The sequence below is a fragment of the Seriola dumerili genome, unplaced genomic scaffold, assembly GCF_002260705.1.
Source record: "Seriola dumerili isolate Sdu_G_001 unplaced genomic scaffold, Sdu_1.0 BDQW01000191.1, whole genome shotgun sequence".
Lineage (NCBI taxonomy): Eukaryota > Metazoa > Chordata > Actinopteri > Carangiformes > Carangidae > Seriola > Seriola dumerili.
Window position 1 is genome coordinate 607,140 of NW_019174446.1, and position 20,825 is coordinate 627,964.

The 20,825-nt window shown below is 43.5% G+C and overlaps 1 protein-coding gene across 1 annotated transcript in view; it reads right to left on the reverse strand.

The window, feature by feature from the left end:
- The window catches only part of tgfb2 (transforming growth factor beta 2), a gene marked incomplete in the record, with an annotated part of 36,260 nt that overhangs the window by 647 nt on the left and 14,788 nt on the right, over positions 1–20,825 (reverse strand). The window contains 6 exon segments of the mRNA XM_022753599.1: positions 87–1,015; positions 1,100–1,253; positions 2,058–2,256; positions 2,847–2,957; positions 3,047–3,179; positions 10,719–10,882. Of these exon segments, the coding sequence (XP_022609320.1) occupies positions 857–1,015; positions 1,100–1,253; positions 2,058–2,256; positions 2,847–2,957; positions 3,047–3,179; positions 10,719–10,882 (920 nt within the window).

Sequence of the window (20,825 nt, forward strand, 5' to 3'; positions counted from 1 at the left end):
GGGGGGGGGCGGAGGGTGAGGTGTAGGGTGGGGCTGTGTTATCTTCAGGACTTATTTCACATATAGACACTTATCACTTAAACTTCCAGTGTTTGCCTTACTCTCGTGTCTTGGTGTGTGAGGTGGTGCATGTTGACAGGGCCTTAAAACGCCAGACAGACCTGTACAAAAGCCATATTTGTGTGTGTGTGTGTGTGTGTGTGTGTGTGTGTGCAGTGGTGTCACAATAATACAGGTTCTGTCTTTGATACCACTGCTGAAGATTAATACAATCTTTTCAGGACACAGTAACCAGGGCTGTCACCATAGCAACTGGGACTAAATGTATAATGACATGGGACATGGATTGGGATCTACTTTTTATGCCTCTGCGCCGGCGACAGCCAGAGAAATCCTGTTTTTGGTCATAATTCACAAATTCATACACTAATTATGACACAATTTAACTCAAATGTTTATGAGGATAAAATTAGGTGATGACATTTTATATTTTATGTCCGAATGGTCAAAGGGCAACTCCACTGTGACATCATAATTTGTTCTGCTGTAACTCAAGAAGAAGAGACTGTGGCCATATTTCCTGAAGGTTGGTGGAGGAAACAACCGCGAGGCAACAATTCTTGTTTGAAACCAGTATCTCTGATATCAAAGCCTGAGGTATCATGACACCACTGATCCTGTGTGTGTGTGTGTGTGTGTGTGTGTGTGTGTGTGTGTGTCTGAACTGACTGTGTGAAAACACTGCTGTGAGTATAGTAGTGCATGAAAAAGTACTGTTGTGGTTCGACTGTATGTATGCCCAAGTCCACTGTGTGTGTGTGTGTGTGTGTGTGTGTGTGTTGGCTTCTGAAGGCTTCTAGCTGCACTTGCAGGACTTGACCTTCATGTTGGAGAGCTGCTCTATCTTGGGGGTCTTGCCAATGTAGTAGAGGATGGTGAGGGGCTCCAGGTCCTGGGAGACGCAGCAGGGTGATGCTGATGCTTCAGGGTTGATGGTGTTGTAAAGGCCTAACACCTGGAACACCAGAATGAGAGCCATGAAGAAAACATCAGACCACCACAGACTGTTTGACCTTTGACCTTCTCCTTGACACTCTACCTTGGAATGCTGGGTGTCGGCGCTCCACAGATACGGACACGCCCCGGCACAGAAGTTGGCGTCATATCCCTTTGGCTCGTGGATCCACCTCCAGCCCAGGTCCTTCTTGAAGTCAATGTAGAGCGACCGTAAGCAGCAGTTGTCCTGAACATTTCTACAGAGAGGAAGAGGACAGGCGAGGACAGGTGAGTCCAGGTGACAAACAGGTCCAGGTTATACTCACAGCTGATGTCATTGTTTCGATGAACCATCAGCTATAGGCTACTGGTTCTCCTCAGTACGCCTCAGTGGCTGCTGCTGATCTACTTGAAACACGTCTCATACAGTATGTGTTTGGACAAAAGGAAAAGAACCAAACCAGAATGTAGCCTGAGCCTGAACTCTGGATGCACAATTCAATATAATCGAAATTGCAACATGGCCAAATGCAACATCCAAATCACAGGAGCTGTGATTTTTTTTTTTGATAAAGGTAAGATGTGTGTTTACCAGAGGTAAAAGAACATGATTGTTTGGTACAAGACCAACAATTATCACATCATCATCATTTTTTTCAGTGAAAATCAAAATGAAACGATGATCATTCCAACTGAAATCACAACATCTGCCAAAATAATTATAATATGATTCTTTTTTGCATATCATGCAGCTCCAGCCTGACCCTGACTCAAACCTGATACCTTGGTGGGACCAGCCAGTAAACCAGATTCTACATAGACTGTGATGGAGGTTTGTCTGACTTCTTCTCTGTTCCAGATCTCACCAATTAATTTGTCAGTGAGAGGTTCAGCTGGTTGTATGTTGTATTTCCTGTGTGGTTTGATTTATGACCAGAGAAATTCTTCCGCTAACACATAAATGAAGAACCACAATCCAAAAAAATGTGCGTGTGAGTGTGTGTGTGTGTGTGTGTGTGTGTGTGTGTGTGTGTGTGTGTGTGTGGCCTCCAGGTCAGTACTTGGAGCAGTAGGCAGCATCCAGGGCTCTCTTGGATCGATGGTTCTTGTGCTGGGCCTGGGACTGGGACTGGGACTGGGACTGGGACTCCAGCCTGTATGAAGGCAGCAGCATGAGCAGAAGGTGCGGAGCCCGAGCACTGTGCCGCCGCCTCTTAAACACCTTCAGGTCGCCGCCGTGGATGAAGCTGTCGTCAATACCTGGAAACATCACAGAGAGATCAATGAGCTGCAGATAAAAACCGCCGAGATCAGCTGATTCAGTAAATCATTGAGTCATTTTAAAGATGAGCTACTCAAATAAACTACTACATAAACTTGTCGTTTCCTTTCTGGTACTTGTAAATAACAAGCGCTTCATTAATAAAAAATATAATACACACTGGAGCACCAATTGTGGATCAATCCGCTGCTGAAAATAGTCCCTAACAAAGTCACCGTTTCCTTCTGTTTGTTCGATTAAAACTTCAGTGAGACGCTGTTTCAGTGAATCAGTGAGTCATTTTAAAAATAAATCCACATATTTGTGTTATTTGTTTTGAAAGATTTATGTCCTCAGTAGTGTTATACACCCAGATGATGAGACAGTGTATCTGGGCCAAAGTCTTTTCTTCAGAGAGGGTGAAAACCAGGAAAACCAGATCAGATCAGAGACCAGATACTGAGCTGAGAGACAGGATAGAGGAGGCCTACCACACTGTTGGCTTTGATGGGTTTTCTTGACAATATTAAAACACGGACTAACACCAGACATAGACAACATCCTTTCACAACTATCTGAGTGAAGTCACCTGCGAACCGCGCCTCCAGCTCCTCGCTCTTGTTGGGAATAATGTAGTTATTTGACGGTACAAACGTGCAGCAGGGGCAGTGCAGGCTGATCTTGAATCCACTGTTTCTGTCTGTGGAGAAAAACAAGAGCCACGTCCAGGTGATGTCACCAGGTGACACATGAGGGGACATGAGACACTGATGGAGGCAACACACTCACCTCTGTGGTTCAGCCACTCGCTCACTGCCTCTGTGACGTCAAACGACAGCCACTCTCCCTCCGTCTGTGTTCGTACCACCTTGCTGTCGATATACCGCTGTGTCGGGGACGTCAGGTCTTTGTGTCCTAAAATCTGTGGAGAGGTCAGGAGTAGTATTTAAGAGCTGTTGATTAGAAAAGTAATAAAATAAATATCAAATAACTGTACTAATATGTTTCTTTTAGGGTCTTGTAGTTTAGTTCTTTAAACTGCACAGACACTTAGTTTAGGTTAGAGAGAGACTGTGGTCATGGGTAAAACAAACACATATGGACTGTTGGTCAGGCATATTATCCTGGATTTCTGGTGTGTTCAAAAAGAGATCAAACAGATTTTAGGAATGAACTTTAGTTTAGACCCAGCACTTTTCATACTGGGTATAACCTGATAATATCACAGATGGAGATTTTTTTTATTTATCAAGAATGTTGCTGTTTCTAGCAAAGAAAATGGTAACAGTGTCAGCCCCCATCATAACACAATGGAGAGCTTACAGCTGAGAACAGACAGGGTTTCTGAGAGGTGGTCACCATGACTACGAGCAGTGCCACAGCTCTAGTCACTTCCTTTTTCTTTTCTTGCTTTTATTTATTTTGTTTTTATTTTACAATTATCTTTAATTTAGTTTTTTTTTAGTACACTTGTTTTTTATTTCATGCTACAGTATAGGCTTATAGACAATGCTACAGTCACAGGAGTGTTCATTTATGGGTGGTTTGCATGGAGGAGCAGGGATGTCACAGGAAAAGTAGTAAAGCATTTCCTTAATTTCATATTTTAATAGGCATTAAAAATAGGAATTGAAAAAGAATTTATAAATGAGCTATTAATCCATCAGTAAATACTGGAGATTTAAAAATGGAACAGCATAAAACGCTCATTAAATAAACCATTTATAAAAACATTTATTAATTCATGAATAAATAGAATTTTAAAAACTATTTGAAAAGGCATTTTTAAAAAAAGGATTACGTACCTGGACTCCCTCTTCAATTTCCATTTCCTCTTTCCAGCTGCTTTTCCTATTAGCTGATCGATTTGCTTCATTTAGCTTCTCCTGTTAGCCTCTCTGACACTCTGGTAAAACCAGGCTAAACAATCCCAACTGACCAGGGGATGTAACAAGCTCTCTGATTGGTCGGAGAGCTAACCTGTGAGTTTTGATGAGTGTGTCGTGCTGTTTTTGTAAATCACTTTTTAAAACTTAAGTATTTACTGATGGATTAATAGTTCATTGATAAATTCTTTTTACAATCCCTGTTTTTAATGTCTATTAAAATATAGAATTAACGAAATGCTTTATTACTTTTCCTGTGACATTCCTGCTCCATGAGCGGTGTGGTTCTGGGTAATGCGCTACTCATGTTAATGTAGCAGGAATATTACTATTAACAATGAAGAAAAATGATCTAATAATGTTCGGAACAGATATGAAAAGAACAAACGTTAAAACAAGTGTGATTTTATAAGCATCTCCTCTAAGTTGTTTGATTTCTATGTTGAATAAAAATTAAATAAAAAAGACATGTTATGCACTTAACCTGACCTGACCTCTGTAACAGCACTATAACACTTCAACATCCAATCATGTTTTGCACAACCACAACAGATCCTTTGTCATGACAACAAATACAGAGCAGACAAACTAATATAGATTGTTTTAACTGACATCAGATGAAAACTCTTTAAGGACACATCCTCTGAGAACCATGTCAGTGGAGTTCATTCTCTGGGGAACATGAATGTCTGGACAACATTTCCTTTCACTACACCTCAAATCTGCAGGGACACAGGGTCAGTCTGGACCAGAGAGGTGGATCAACTGTGTCAGAGGAACACGAACACAGATCACAGGTTCTGTGGTCCTCTGGTCCTGTGAAGCTCCAGTTTCTATTAATGGTAGAGGGGTCAACATAATCCACACTGCAGCCCAACATGTACTGCATGTGTCCACAGACTAAAACCAGGTGTGATCAGACTCCTCTTCCACCTGAATCTCTCCCGTTGATGGACTGATTCAGTTCGAACCTGACCTTGAACACTATGAACCTGAACCTGAACAGATACAGTTTCAGCTGCATGTATGATGACAGCTTTAGATACAGGCAGCAGTAGGGGGACATGGTTGAACCCTTTGTGGAGCCGTAATGGTCTAAATTTAAACAGATATTAATGATGAAAGGCTCATTTGATAAACCTGCAGATACGTCAGTGCTTCAGCCTGGATGATATTTCTGCAAATGCATGGACAGCAGTCACAACATGATACACAATAGATCAACACAGCAGCCTTGGAGGACAGTGGGTTGAGGTCTAGGGACGGGTTACAAAACCTGGCATTAAACAGGCAAACTGGGGCTGGGTTACATTTTTAAAGACCCTAGTATTGATAAGCTCTGATTTTATCAATTCTGCTCTTGGTACAAGGGAAATTGAGAAAATATATTTCGTATTCATTATTGCGACATAAAAGTTCTCATGCATTTTATTTCGCAAACTCTGTTTCTGATTAAGACATTCATCTAGCACACACACAAACACACAGAGACCCTGCTCAGAAGCGTGGTGAAGTGTTTTTCATGTAAGAGCGGAAACACGAGCGAACTCTGGAAACATCCAGTGAAAGTCCGTCACACATACAGACTGTATGCTGCAGATCCAGGCTGCGGCATACAAGACACACCTGGTGCAACGACTGATGAACGACGGGCTCACACAGTTCCTTGAATTATACGAACATGTGTTAATGATGAAAAGTTACCACTAGCCAGCTGACTGTTCTTCAATTCAGTCTGAAATAGAAAGATTCAGAAATTCAGTTTCAATTTCAGAAGAGGGGCCTGTAGTAAATCATTGTGTTAAATTACATTTCCATCGTGTTTAGTAGTGTTTTGTTCTGTGCTGCTGAAGTTTGCTACTCAAGAATGTTAACTGAGTACATAAAAGAAAATGAAGCAAAGTTAATTCTGTTCTTCATTTGTTTTTTTCTTTTCTCTTACAAAAGTACTGATAAGAGAACCGTTAAAGAACCGGATTGATAATCGGTAAAAGTAGTAGTACTGTTGAAATCTTAACGATTCCCATCCCTATTGTGGTCTAGAACCTGCTCCTCTGTCTCTGGTGGATTGGCCAGGTCCAGGTCCAGGTCTGGGAGGAGCAGTGAGAGCGTAACCAGATGCTGGACAGACCCGTGTTATTCTGCTGTCCTTCAGAACCAAGTGTTTGTGTTGGCTCGTCTCTGCCTAATGTGTAAAACACTATTCCTGCTGCTTTCACTCTCATCTCCTGTTAGAGCTGCTTTGGGAAACCTGACAGAGGAGACCTGAAGCTCAGACACAAACAAAAACCCAGTCAGTCAAAAATCTGGATCTTCAGTCGTGATGACTCAGTCTGTCTTCCTGCTCATGATCCTCCCAAGTAAAATCTGTTTCCTGCTCATTTAGGCAAGATAATATTAATGTCAAGGAAACAGGTGATAGAAGAGTGTACAGAACTGTGTATCATCTGCGTAGCAGTGATATTTGAGAGTGTGCTGATTGATAATGTTGCCCGGAGGAGCAAAAAGAGCTGGACCTGAAATCTTACCTTGAGGAACACCATAGTCTATGAATGTTCTGTGGACTCCTATGATGAAGATGATCAGGGGTCAAGATATTCAGACTGGTCTGTAGTGTTAATGTTGCACATAGATCAGTCTAATGCAAGTAAGACTGACTCATTTTAAGCCATAAACATTAGACACCTTACACCCAGGCTAACTCAGGCCCAAGACCAATGTTACCATGGTAACAATCAATGACACCTGTGCTGACCAGTAGCACCCAACAACAAGAAACAGGAAAACATGGTTTGCTAACATTGTTATCGAGAGAGCAAAAAGAAGGAAAAGAGTTTTTAGAGACCAAATCAAATTTAGCTTTCCATTGTTTCACTCTTTGCTGACTTTCCAAAGTAAAACGTCCTTGTAACTGTTGAATTCTTCCAAAAGACAAACATCTTCTGCTGGGGTAAACAGAGCTGAGTGGTTGGATGTGGTTCCTCCATCTGCCATTTTTTTTATATTGAAAAAAGTCTTATTTTATGAATTCAGACTACCATCTGAAGTCTGACTCTTTGTTATAAACCAGTCAAAGTCTGTCTTTGTGGTCACCGGTGAGACATGGTGGTCTCTGTGCAGTGTCTCTACTCACTACAGTCGAAGTCTGATAGAAACCTGCAGTTACATCAGTTGGAGTGATCAGTTAGGATGGATCAGGTATCATAACTAAGGTCAGTTTGTACTTTCTAAAGGCCTCAGTCATCACTTGACTGCAGCATCAGGTTAATATTGTGGGATAGCTGGAGTTTACCTTCCCTGTTCAGATGTAATACATCATGAGCAAAGACATTGGGACGATTCCAGAAAACAGAAAAACAAAAGGAAGACAATTATGGAACTGGTGGATTTGACTGTCTAACTCTGATCACTGAAGCCTTATATTAACTTCAGATTTATTTTTGCACAGAGGAGGGCTGTAGATTTTGTCCTCTTCCCTGTCACTGGACTCACATTAAGAACAATCACAACAGTCTGAGTATTAATGTTGACACATGAACACTGCTTCGATATCCTTTAAAAGTTCCTCAACACTAACTAATTAAATACTTGTGAATGTTATAGTTATAGTGTCTGATGACTGTTTTTCGTCTTGTTGTAACTGACCTCCTGTTTAAATAAAGTTGAACTAACCTTTATTCAATAGAGATGTTAGAGCATCACCTCTGAGTCTGTCCGTGTGTGTATTATCAGTCTCCTTGTACACTGCACAGCACAGTGTCCTGTAGTGTGTCCCAGCAGGTTCATCACTTTTTAGTGTCCCCTGGAAACACTTCCATTGTGTTGTGAGTATTTGCAGCACATGTGTTGATGTTGACTATTTGCATGTGTTGCAGTGTGTTGAGCTCTCAGGGCCACTGTAAATTCAGATCATATGTTTGTCACTTCATAGCTTTAACGATTGAAACTGATCATGTTCATGTGTTTAACATCATCCAGAGGAGAGAGGTGGTGATTTTATTCTTTGACCTCTGTGAAGAAGGACAGAAAACGCCTCAGTGTGTGATCTATAGAAGCATCTGCAGGAGATTTATCACAGGCTGAGATATTTTCAAACATTTATAGACGAGGTGTTAAGTTCTGCTATGTATAGACATGAATGTGTGTGTGTGTGTGTGTGATGAATGTGAATGAAGTGGATGTTATCAGGTCTCCCTCTTTGTACCGGCCCGTCCCTTCCTCCCTCACACATTTACAGACACAGTGTTTGTGTGAGAAAATCTCCCTGTTTGGAGCTGTAGTTAGTTCAGCTGTCATCTCCTGTCTGATGTAAACACAGAGAGACAGACAGACAGAGAGAGACAGACAGACACAGGCAGGTACATGGGGTGACTTCACTAGCCTCACTTCTGCACTGTGACCACTCAGCCTCATGAACAGTGGCAGCCTCAGCTTTAGAAAGTGCATCACAGTTGTTGTTAGAGGGGAGAGGGGGGGTGGGGGCGATGGGGTTGGGGGGTGGGGGGTGTATCTCCCCTCCACTATTGCTCATGATATCATTTAATGGTACGGTCGTGGTTAGTAGTGGTTTTAGTTTTTTTTATGTAACGCTATAGGACTGTGTACCGGTTGTGTCGAGATCGACTGGAATATTTTTTTTTTGGAACGTTGTTAGATGTTCTTGAACACCGTGTTTTTTGTGATGTGTTTACAGCTTTTGGTATTGTAGGTTTCTAATGCTTATGGGGCAGAAAATAGTTGTTCGAGATTATAAGTTGTGAGAAGAGGTGTGTGTTTGATTAGATGATACCTGTAGGTTGTCTGTCCGGTTTGGGAATGATTTTTCATCTATTTTTTCTCTCGTTCGTTTGGTGTTGTGAAAATAGAAATCATAGGCTGTTTTACATTATCTTTCCTTAGACATCGTGCAGTCTGGGCCTTAGTATAGGCAATACTAAAATACTAGGCATTTGTATGATCCAAATATGACCCCCCCCTCCCCACACCCACCCACACACACACACACACACACAAGCACACACACATACACACACCTCTCCACAGTCTGAATCAGGAGGGGGTGAGCACAGCCACTTTATGCAGTGATTGGTCAGTTGACCAGGAATGAATGAATGGGGGAGGAGTCAGGGATGGATGGAGGTGTGATCACAGGGTCGGTGTTCTAATGCAGCTCAACTCAACATGTATGTTTCCACGTGTTTCATGTGTTCATGTATTTTTCTGGTTCTGCTTTCAGACAAAGGAACAATGAAGAAACGTGACAGTATGTTTACCAGCAGCCATGACAGGACATTACGTTTTCATTGGATTTCATGCATTTCTCATATCACTCATTAAAACATTAGAAATGCCGCTGATTATATAGACCTCCACAAAGTTATGTTGCTCAGGTCTCTTCTGGGGGTACCCAAACCCAGCCCCTCCCCCAGCTCCCCTGTAATTCAAACACTGGTACCACCACAGTAACTCTGTGGATCACTTCTACACCAAGAACCCTACAACCAACACAACATAACAACCTGAAATCAGGGAGGAGTGAATGTTCCAGGTGTCCTCTGACGTTGTCCTCAGGTAAATACTGCTGCGCACGTCTGTCTGTCTGTCTCATGATGTTAGGTCTGTGTTTCTGCTGAAGCACACACTGTGTTTCACAGGTACATGACCTACACAGGCCAGTGAAGTAGAAAACAGACACAGGGTTAACTGTAATGTTCTCGTTCCTCAAACACTGCGACAGTGATGAGCAGGCTCACAGACAGGAAGTCCGAGCTCTGACGCTGTGAGAACTGTCTCATCGTCACCAAGAACCAAAGAGAGGATCGTTTAGGAAGCAGAGGAGGTCACGACCTGATCTCCATCAACAGGACGAGAGCAGAGACTGATGCGACGTCCACACTACTCCACAGTTCTACAGCCCAGTTTCAGAAACGCTGCTGGTCCTGTTTTAGTTTGAAAACTCTGGTGTTGGTGTTGTTGTCTGGACTCGCGAAAACTGACCTTTGGAAATGATGTCATTGACACCCACGCTCCCTGATTGGGTCTTATCAGCCCCGACTTCCAGTGGTGAATACAACATGATAAGGAAATACTGAAGAGTTATTGACCTTGTTTTCTTTACTAGCAGCTGTTGTTCAGTTAAATTCTATATTTTAACGCTACAACTGTCTTTACTGTTCCTCGTTCGTAGTATTTTGTGCGACTAATCAACTGCAGAGAAGACTTTCTGCTACCTGTTTATACAAGCTCACGCATGCTCATTGCACGTGAATGGTCATGTGATATGTTAGTCTTGTAGTGTGGACGTAGCCTGAGAGCAGCTTCAAGTTCCTCACAGAGCACATGACAGATGACTGTCCACACCGATAAAGTGGTGAAGAGTCTGAGAAACTCATCCAGGACCCCGTCACCCCAGCTGTAAGCCTCAGATCCTGGACCAGCAGGCTCCAGTTTCCCCCACAGCACTGTCCGACTGCTGAACAGTGGACAACAGCTACGGCAACACACCACCCGCTACATCCACCCATAAACAGGTACACTGACGGTCAGGAGGTGAGGAGGGTGAAGGCGTGTGGTACCTGGTAGAGCTCGATGCGCTGCTCGGACACTCGGGCTCCGGGGTTCTGGAGACGGAAGATCCTGAGCTCAGCCTTCACCAGGTTCGACGCATTCTTCTCCATGGACGACACGTCAAACGTCAGCCGCCTGAAGTAAGGGTTGAAGTGTGTCGGAGAGATGACGTCTACGGAGAGGGAGAGACAACGGTTAACTGAGGGTTTACTGTGAGACTGAGGTTCTTATCTGGAGACATCTACACTGACATGAGGATACATGCTCTGATCTAAACGACAGTGAGGAAAGATCTGGACCTGGATCTACATCTGGGTCTGCGCCTCACTGCTACGACCAAATAGAGACAGAGCAGGTTCCCTTGGCTCTGAGATGTCATGACTCTTAATCCCTTTTCATGAGAGTGTCTCTGTGTGGTTAATGCTCCAAACTCTAGTTTATAACTCAGACTTTACTGTTAAAAATCTGATGACATCACTATGACATCATCAGGGTTACTTAGTGCTCCCTGTGACCCATAATCAGATGTTGATGTGTAAAAACTGTGGAGTGTCCCTTTAGAGATCAGTGTGAATGCTGAACGTTCCTCCTGACGTCAGACTGTAACACACAGATCAGTGAACCCCCTGACACCCAGAGGCAGATAACACACTCCCCCAGTGCGTCAGCAGACACACACACACACACACACACACACACACACACACACACACACACACACACACAGACAGACACACACACACACACAGACAGACACACACACACACACACACACACACACACACACACACACACACACACACACACACACACAGACAGACACACACACACACACACACACACACACACAGTAGCAGCAGCACAATCCCCTCTAACACTGAGCAGCATGTGTGTGGACGTGTTTGACACATGACTGGGTGACACACACAGCACTGACAGCCACATGTGTTACCATGTCTGACAGATGCTGCGCAGCACACGCGTGTAGAGCGATACTGGAAACCATGTGTGTGGTGGGGGAGTGTGTGTGTGGCGGAGCAGTGTTTGACAGAGTCCCACAGCTCTGAGAGTTCAGATCCTGGAGGTCTGATGTCTGTAACGTAAGGCAGAGACCTGGATCAGACACACACTGTGGTCTGTTTACACAGAGTCACAACCACAGCAACCACACACACACACACACACACACACACACACACACACACACACACACACTCCTAGTTACTCAGGACTGTCACCAGCAGATAGATATAAACCTGTTTATATAACACAAACATCTGTATTAACATCTGTATCCAGACTTGTGACAGTTGCTGTTGTAAATCATACAGACTGCCTCTGGATCCACTTGTTTTCCACACAAACTATACTGCATCTAACTAACATTATATTTGTCCCATGTACATGAATCTGTGTAAGACTGATTTATATTGAACTCTTTTATAAATAAAAAATAAATAGGTGTAAAATGAGTCTACATGAAGTCAGAGAGTCAGAAACATGTTAGATGATCTTTCTTTCTTAATGGGTGGAGCTCAGATGAATGTGAAAATCTGAAAGAAGCTTCCTTTGCTTCTGCACACGCACTGTCAAGACAGTCTCAAAATTTAGTTCATCAGTCGAGCAACATTTACTGTGACGCTTCAACATCAGCTCATGAGGTAAAAAACAGCTGTACAACATCTGTCGAGCTGCATCCTGCACCGCTCACATCAGCTGAAAACTGATGCTTTATTATTCCGGTCATTAAATTTCTGTGTCTCCACAGAAGCAGCTTCAGAGCTCCTCTGTCACACAGGAGGCGTTCAGGTGCAGCACTGAGTGTAGGTCACCTGTGTTTTCAAAGAGCTCAGAGACCAACACGCACGTCACAGGAACCCTTACCCTGAAAATACAGTCTGGGCGTAGAACACACAAAAAAATGTAGACTGGCACCTTTTAACTTAAGGCTTGCTTCATTTACCAGTTGCTGTTTCCACAGTAACAATGAATGAACAGTAATACAGTAATACAGTAATACTCACAGTAATACAGAACAATAATCACTATGATTACTGAACAGGTCAAATGTGTGTAGAGTGTACACTGAGTGACAGGTGATGTCTCAGGTGTGTCACCTGTCTGACCCGTCGACATCACTCACTCTTTCGGCTCTGACTGTCGGTGGAAACTCTTCTATTTGTTTGATGGGAGGCAGTAACATCCTGAGAGGATGTGAAGTGTGTGTGTCAGTGACTGGAGGGAAACACCCTGCAGCAGCAGACTGAAGCCTACACAGGGATTTACTGTCTGATTCAGCTGCTGGCTGTTTGTCCAGAGACAACTCTCAGGACTGTCACAGGTACCTGTGAAATACCTGCTGCTGTGGGGCTCCAACATGGCCGTCTGTCTCTGCTCATGGATCCTGACAGTGTCTGCATTCTAACAGGAGCTAGGCCTTCGATCTACCAGTCACCATCACACCATGAATCACCTGGTTCTGTACAAACAACTTCACTAAGACAACAGGTGCTGCATTATATCTGTATTTTTCCTCTATCCACAGATTCTCTGAACAACTTCTCCTGTTCAGAGTCCAAGGACCAGGAGCCAACACACTCTGGACCGGTCACCAGTCCACACTCACTCACGCTGGACCACAAGTCTTCAGTTTTGATCTGGTCCTAATTTACAACAGGAGAAACACTCAGGGAGATAATGAGTTTATATAAAAAAACAAAAAGATAAAATCAAACATAAAATGTAAGAAAACAGAAAAGAGGCTGCGTCCTGCCTCCATCCACCGCAGCTCCTCTACATCAGAAGTAATGTAGGAGCAGAGGTGAAGGAGAGGATGGTGGTCTTACACCTCCATCACTGTTCAGTCAGGCTGCACTTGCACACTGCGGTACTTTGAGCTAAATGCTAAATATCAGCATGCTAACATGCCCACAGTGACAATGCTAACATGTTGATGTTTAGCAGGTATAATGGCTCAATGTGTTAGCCTGCTAACGTGATAATTACTTCTAAACACAGCAGAGGCTGATGGGACTTAGATTTTGTCCTGAAGATGAATCTATGATGCAGTCCACCTTAAACAACAGTGTTGTAGTCCTCCTTAAACTACAGTGATGCAGTCCACCTTAAACAACAGTGATCAGGACCTGCTCTGTGAGTGTGACCACTACAGGCGGGTCAACAGGAACCTGCTGAAAACAGCACAGAGCTGATCGGGACCTGGTCCTGGTTCTGTGTGGGAACTCTTTGATCCTGTTTAATCCCTGTGCTGCTGGTCTGAGGCCAGTGTAGAACAGTGTGCAGTGTGAGCAGCTGAGGAGGATGAGCCAAGACCAACGATGCTCTCTCTCATTTCCTTCCACTCGTCAGCAGAGAAAGTCACACTTCAGCTCCTTGAGGAGCAGCTGAGGGCGGACTGTTTACACACTCTGCTGCAGCCTCATGAATGAGTCCGCTGTGCTCCGGCTCAACACTGGACGCATTGATGAGAGGCTCACTCACTCACACACACACACACACACACACACACACACACACACACACACACACACACACACACACAAACACGATGGACACTCACAAAGAGAGCTCAGTCCTGGGTTGGACTGATATCTGCTCTGCTGAAGACTGATACCAGTATGTTGTTAGTTATTCACTCTGAATGAGTTTATAATGATGATGATGATGAAGGCTGATGAAAAGCTCATGAATCAAACTCTCCTCTGTAACAGTGAATGAAATGAAGCTGAGGCACAGTGAGACGAGTTTCACTTCACTCACAACACTGAGATAATCTGACGTTAACTATATGAATGTATTGATCAGGGAGGAACGTCCACCACACTGGACCAGGATCACACTGGACCTGACAGCCTCAGTAGGATTCAAGCAAACCACGACTAATGAGAGTGTTTCTACCTGTTCAGTGAAAGCAGGGTCTCTCTCTTCTCCGTGTCTCCACATGGTGATAACAGCCTGGCATACAGTCCCTCCTCTAACAGCATCCAGCTGCTCCCGGTGCTCACACCAAGAAACATGAAGTCAAACCTGAGAGACAGACACACACCCTGCTGCTGTCACACCTCCGCACACCTCCACACACTTGGCCGGTCACTGTGTGAAGTGGGAGTTAGTGTCAGACACAGCTGTGTCAGTAAATGTGCAGCATCCTGAAGTCTTGTTGTCACAGTGACCAAAGCCAACACCAGATATCATTGAATAACATGATCACATCTGGGAACTGGCACTGTACCAGAGACACTGCACAGAAGTAAAGGATGACTGATGTCTTCTAAGTCCGCAGACTGTCATTTTGTGTAGTTTAAAGTGGAGAACGAGTGTGTTCATCACTGAGCTGTAGAGGTGTTGGTAGGTGTGTTTCTGAACCTGGGACAGGGCCAGGCTAGCTGTCCCCTGAAACAATCAGTCATAGGGTGATGTTTCCTCAGTGAGAGTGTTTACTCTAATTAATAATCATGTACCCAATTTACAAATGCACACATCTGCACAACTGTAAAGCACATACCCTCATTTATGTTAAATCAGCATAGAGTATTTCTCTGGGACATAATTCTCATTTCCTAGAGTGTCACACAACTTGACTAAATAAATAATATATAAACAACTGGGTTAAATATTTATGTACAGGTGAATTCACAAAATGGCAGAAGCACTTAGACTTTACCCTCTGCTCTGCAAAACTTGACTCTAACTTACTCTAAACCAGAGACAGCTGAGAAAGGAGACGGTTCACCGTAACTGTGTCACGTGGGTTTCTCCACCTCCCCGGCCCCTTTAGGAGACCAGCAGCAGGTCTGAGTCCATTCAGAGAAGTTTACATGATCATAGATTATGACAGATTCTTTTGGCCCCACAGTCACCGAAATAAATATTCTAAAGCCACAGATCTTCTGAACATTGTCATTTTTCAGACCGACAGATCAGGAGAAAATGAACTTTATTCAGACCTCTCTCACGAGATCTGGCTACACAGATCTCTCCTCTCTCTGTCGGTTCTGGTTTTGGTTTCACTGCTGCAGCACTGCTTTCCAACCGCAGAAGTTTAGAGGGACTTATATATGAAACAATGTTTAAACTGAAATTAAACTTGTATTTTTTGCTTAATAATACTTTTGCTATTATTATCATTTAACTGTTTTTGGAGGGAAAACAGACAGTATTATTAGACTGATATCATCTTGTACTGGGTTGATCAGATATTAAGATACCAGATAAAAATGAGCAGCAAAATCAGGTGCAAATTCATAATATATCTAGTGCTGTATTGTGTTGTTATGTTTTGACATGAACAAGCAATCACGACCACGCCCACTTAGGAGACAGGAAGTGTATCCCATTTTATACCATTGCCGCTGCGTTATCTTCTAATACGTTCTCTCGACACTCAAACTTGTATAAGAAAATAATGACGACAACTTTAGTAGAATAAAATACAGACAACATACTGGACAAATGGGAGAAATATCAGAGTGACAGAATAATGTTCCCTCAGTGAGAGCGTTTACACCAAGGAGGAAAATACCGTGATCTCTCCTGGGTATGTGGGTGGAGACAAAAGCAATCGATCCCAGACTAGCAGATAAAGACCACCTTGTAGATCACAAATGATATTATTATTTTAACACAACATGAGTCTCTACTGTTATTAAACAATTAGACTAATCTTTAGACTAATCTTATGAATTGTTTCTTATGACCTCATTATCTTTTTAATCTTATCACATGTTTAATCTTATTAAGGACTATGAATGAATTCACTGTCTTTTTAAACTTGTAACAGAACATTAGTGTATTATTCTTTTAACCTGTCACAACTCCAGCTCTGGACTCAACACACACACACAGGCTGACCCTGATCTGACTGTCTTTACTGGAGGTGTGAAGTGAAGACTGCAGCCTCTTCTGATGGGGCTGAATTTTAAGAACAGCTGATTTGTCGGTCTGTTCTTTATGGTCGTAGTATACTTCATGAAAGTGAGCACAGTTAAATCCTCTCAGACAGTTCAGCAGGGGGCTGCCAGATGAAGCACACTTGGGTTTTCTACAGAGTGAGGTCTGGAGGGAAATTCCAGGGGCTGGTTGAGAGTGTGGGGCCTCAGGAAATCCCTGACTGCCTGCAGGCCGCGGCGCACAGCACAGTCCGCCCACATCACTACCAACTTAGCCAGACCCGACATGAAAATCATCCACCACAACTGGCGCCGCTGTGGTCTGTGCGTGTGTGTGTGTGTGTGTGTGTGTACATCACTCCGTCATAGTGATGGGACTAAAACAGGAGTGAGGCCAGTGATGTCACATCACACACAGTCTCACACAGCGACATGGATGCTGCTCTTTCATACAGCTCCTCCCTCTGAGAGAAGAGCTGATGTCACATGAGAGCTGTCACACGGGGCCGACACTGGGCCCCTGATTCCTGTAATCAGTCACTTCATTACTCATCACTCCCATTACCTCACATACCACTGGCAAAGCACTGAAGCTTGCGCTGTGTGGACGAAACACAAGTTAAAGACATGCAGAGAGTTTATGACTGATTGTCCCCAGTCAGTGAGATTAACGGTGAAAGGAGCTGTTTAAAAGTTCTGCTATTGCTACATAGCTAATGCTAGCATTAGCAGCTGTTCAGTCTTGTCAAAAGCTTCAGCCATTGTTGCATTACAAGAGGTTATAATACGTCCTCTGAGCAGCTGCTTCTTCAGGACAAACTGGATGATACAGTGACTCAGTATCAGAAAGGGATGTGACAGACCGGGCCGGAGCCAGCTGGTTAGCATGCTAACTTCAGTAGAAGAGATAAGAGGTGGAGACAGCTGTTGGTGAGTAAAGGAATGAAGTTTGATGTTGAACTTACAACTTTTCTTCTAGACTGGTAAGTAAACAGTTGCTAATGCTAACATTAGCTATGTAGCAATTGCAAAACTTACATATAAGCTCCTTTAAATAATGAGAACATGGACACAAAACATTGAGTGTATGACCCTGCTGACTCCACAGCTTCATCTTAATGCTTTAACCCAGGAGTTAACAACTATCATGTCAGTTTACCAATGCTCAGCATTATCTATTAATTCAAAATAAAAGAGGACAAGACAAAACTGAAAAAAAATGAATTCATCATTTTGTGTAAAACAGTTTTTTTCTTGACTCCCTTTACTGTCAATAATCTTTTCACCTCTCATTCTTAACCTGCGAACCCTGCTAGGGTCCTGACCCTGAGGTTGAACCACTGCAACAGAGTGATCAGAACAGTGAAAAGTCAGAAAGCAGTGCTATCATGACTACAGTTCATCTCAGTGAATAATGACGTACTCAGATGGAGATGTGGAGGATCTCTGTCATTCCTCTGCCTCCGGTTCCACATGAGCCTTGCACCTGTTTTACAGAGACTGTTTCAGGAGGCTTTCAGACTCAGACGTCTTCTCCAGATGTTTTAAAACCCCTAAAACTTTAAATCTAAGTCTCTTCAAAACTGAATATTCACGTCAACTTAAAAAACAATCACACAACAGCTGGACACAACAAAAACCTGTACAGACCCTGCACGTATCGCACACGTTAGAAATGGGTCTGTTTATTTTTGGCCAGGATTAGAAACATGTCTGGATTGATATGACCCAAACTGTCCTTGCTCATCTCTCCACGTCTCTAACAGAACCTAAACAGAACCATTTGAACTGTGTTGTTTCTGATGCTGGTTTTCAGTTGACGTCATGATGCAACGACAGAGTAGATTACACAGCCTATCTACAGTACAGACATCTACGTCACTCTGTGTGAGGACACGTCCAGCTTCAAGTGTTTTCTGAGATCTCCACTGGCCACAGTCAGAAGGTTTTAAGGTCTGATGTGCCTCACGTGTTCAGGATCCTTCACATGAGGCTGACACGGTCGATAACAGACAGAATTCCACCAGTACGGTTTAAATAGTGAGCAGAGCAGGACCGTCTGTCAGTGACCAGTCTATTTCAAATAATAAAACCTTTTCCTGAATGAAAGACCTCAGAGTTCAGAGAGAACCTGGTGGAGGATCCGTCAGACTTCCTTCCTGAGGGGGGAGGGCTCAGACTGCTGTACTTGGCTGCTCTCACTCCTCTGGCTTGCAGACGCTCTGACTGGTGGCTTTGTCAGCAGAAACTTCACAGACCTCTTCCGCTCTGCAATGACAGAGTTAGTACCAGTGTGAGCGCCGGACTCCTGCCTAATCTGTCATTACTACATCTTTTCCATATGAAGTGCAACGTGAAAACAGCACCAGGCTGCAGCGCACATGGAGAGATGGTGTTGGTGAGAGTGAAGCCTATGATTAGAGCGGTCACTCTGAAATCATCTCTAATGGGGTCATTTGTAACAGAATTACAGTTTATTAAATCATTCATCAGTCTGAATATGTGCTGAGAGAACACCAACGACCCGGCATATGTCTGTAGCTGCACTCACTCCTGAGGCCGCTCACTGCAGTACAGGTGAACTACACATCTACACAGAAGATTAAAATAACATTCATCATCAGTGGTTAATTATTATCTTACAAAGTAAGTGACGAAGTTGCAAAGTGGATTTTATAGGTTAAAGGAACAATTCAGCATCCTGGCATGTCACTGACTCACTTTCTCATGCTTATAAGTTTGCTTTTTGTTTGTTTTTACTAAAACGCCTCAGTACTCTCTGCCTGAATTTACACTGCCATTGTTTTTTTGCGGCACTTTTTTGCCTTTATTTGATAGGACAGTCGAGATCACCAGGAAATGCAGGGACAAAGAGCGGCTGGGAGTCAAACGGGAACTCGCCATCGGGTCGCCCAATTCATAGGGTGATGGATGAGGATGGATGGCAGTTGGTAGGTAATAAAACAAATTGGGCACTGTTGTACCTGTTTTGATAAGTTTACGCAAACAGGATTGGACATAACCGCGAGAAACAAAAAAGTAGTAGAAGGACACAAATGAAACTATGAAATTCTAAATTAGAAGTGCATTTTCACAAAAATCAGGACAATTCATGTCCCAGGAAAGAATATTATTTTCCAGTAAAGTCGCTCAAAAAAAGAGAACTATCCCATGAAAACCAAGACGGGTCGGTGAGTGCAGAATACGAATCAAATCAAAATGGAGAGATCCATGCAGGAAGAAGAAGAGCTGCTTACTTATTCTTTACAGATTAACTGTAGAGGTTAGGATGGTGTAACCTCCTCACAGCCTCTCTTCAAACTCAGCGGCCATGTTTGTTTTCCATGCACAGTTGGTACCCAGTGGAGCATAGTGGCCGGATATAAATACATGGACGTCTGTACAGAGCCTCAGATTCAGCCTGTGATGATGAAATTCACGTCCCCAGCAGAAACTCACAGATTATTTCCAGCGTCAGGCAGAGCAGCAGGAGGAGTTCTGACCTGTTACAACCACAGCTCCTAAATCTGTGCTCAGACATTAAACCATCACCAACAGTGACCTGAGCAGAACCTGACACCGACCAACAACTGACCACTTACAGACTGTAAGTTACCTAGCAACAAGCCTGAGTGACAAATACTGAAGACCTCATCACATGAAGACCTCATCAGCCCAAACAGTCTCAGCTGGTTCACACTTTAGATTTTGACTTTTGTCCTTTTTCAAATAAAGACACAGAGTTATTATAATAAAACAAACGAGGCCTCTGGAGAAGATGTAGTGAAATATATTTGTGAACTTGGTTTTGTGGAAGTGAATATCTAGTTCTGTATGTATTGTACATACAGGTGCTGTTGATGGACAGCAGTTATGTGAGTGTGGAGACTGAACTGAAACAGGAAGCGGAACAACAGGTATACATTCAGTTACCTGACGGAACAGGTTACATGTATCAATACACACCTGGGTCTGTCCCTGTGACTTTACGTTTCAGGTCTGAAAGTAGCTGTTTGTGACGCAGAGGTCACGGCCTTATGAAAGCTGCATGGCCCCTCCCAGCAGCCCCCTGACCCCGGCTGACCACAGACACACTTCCTGAGGTGTGGATGTAGCCGTTACAGGGAACAGCTGACCAAACTCTCCTCACTGAGCTGACTTCTCTCTGAGGAAGAGGTGTAATGATTCAGCTGCGGCTGGCCTCAA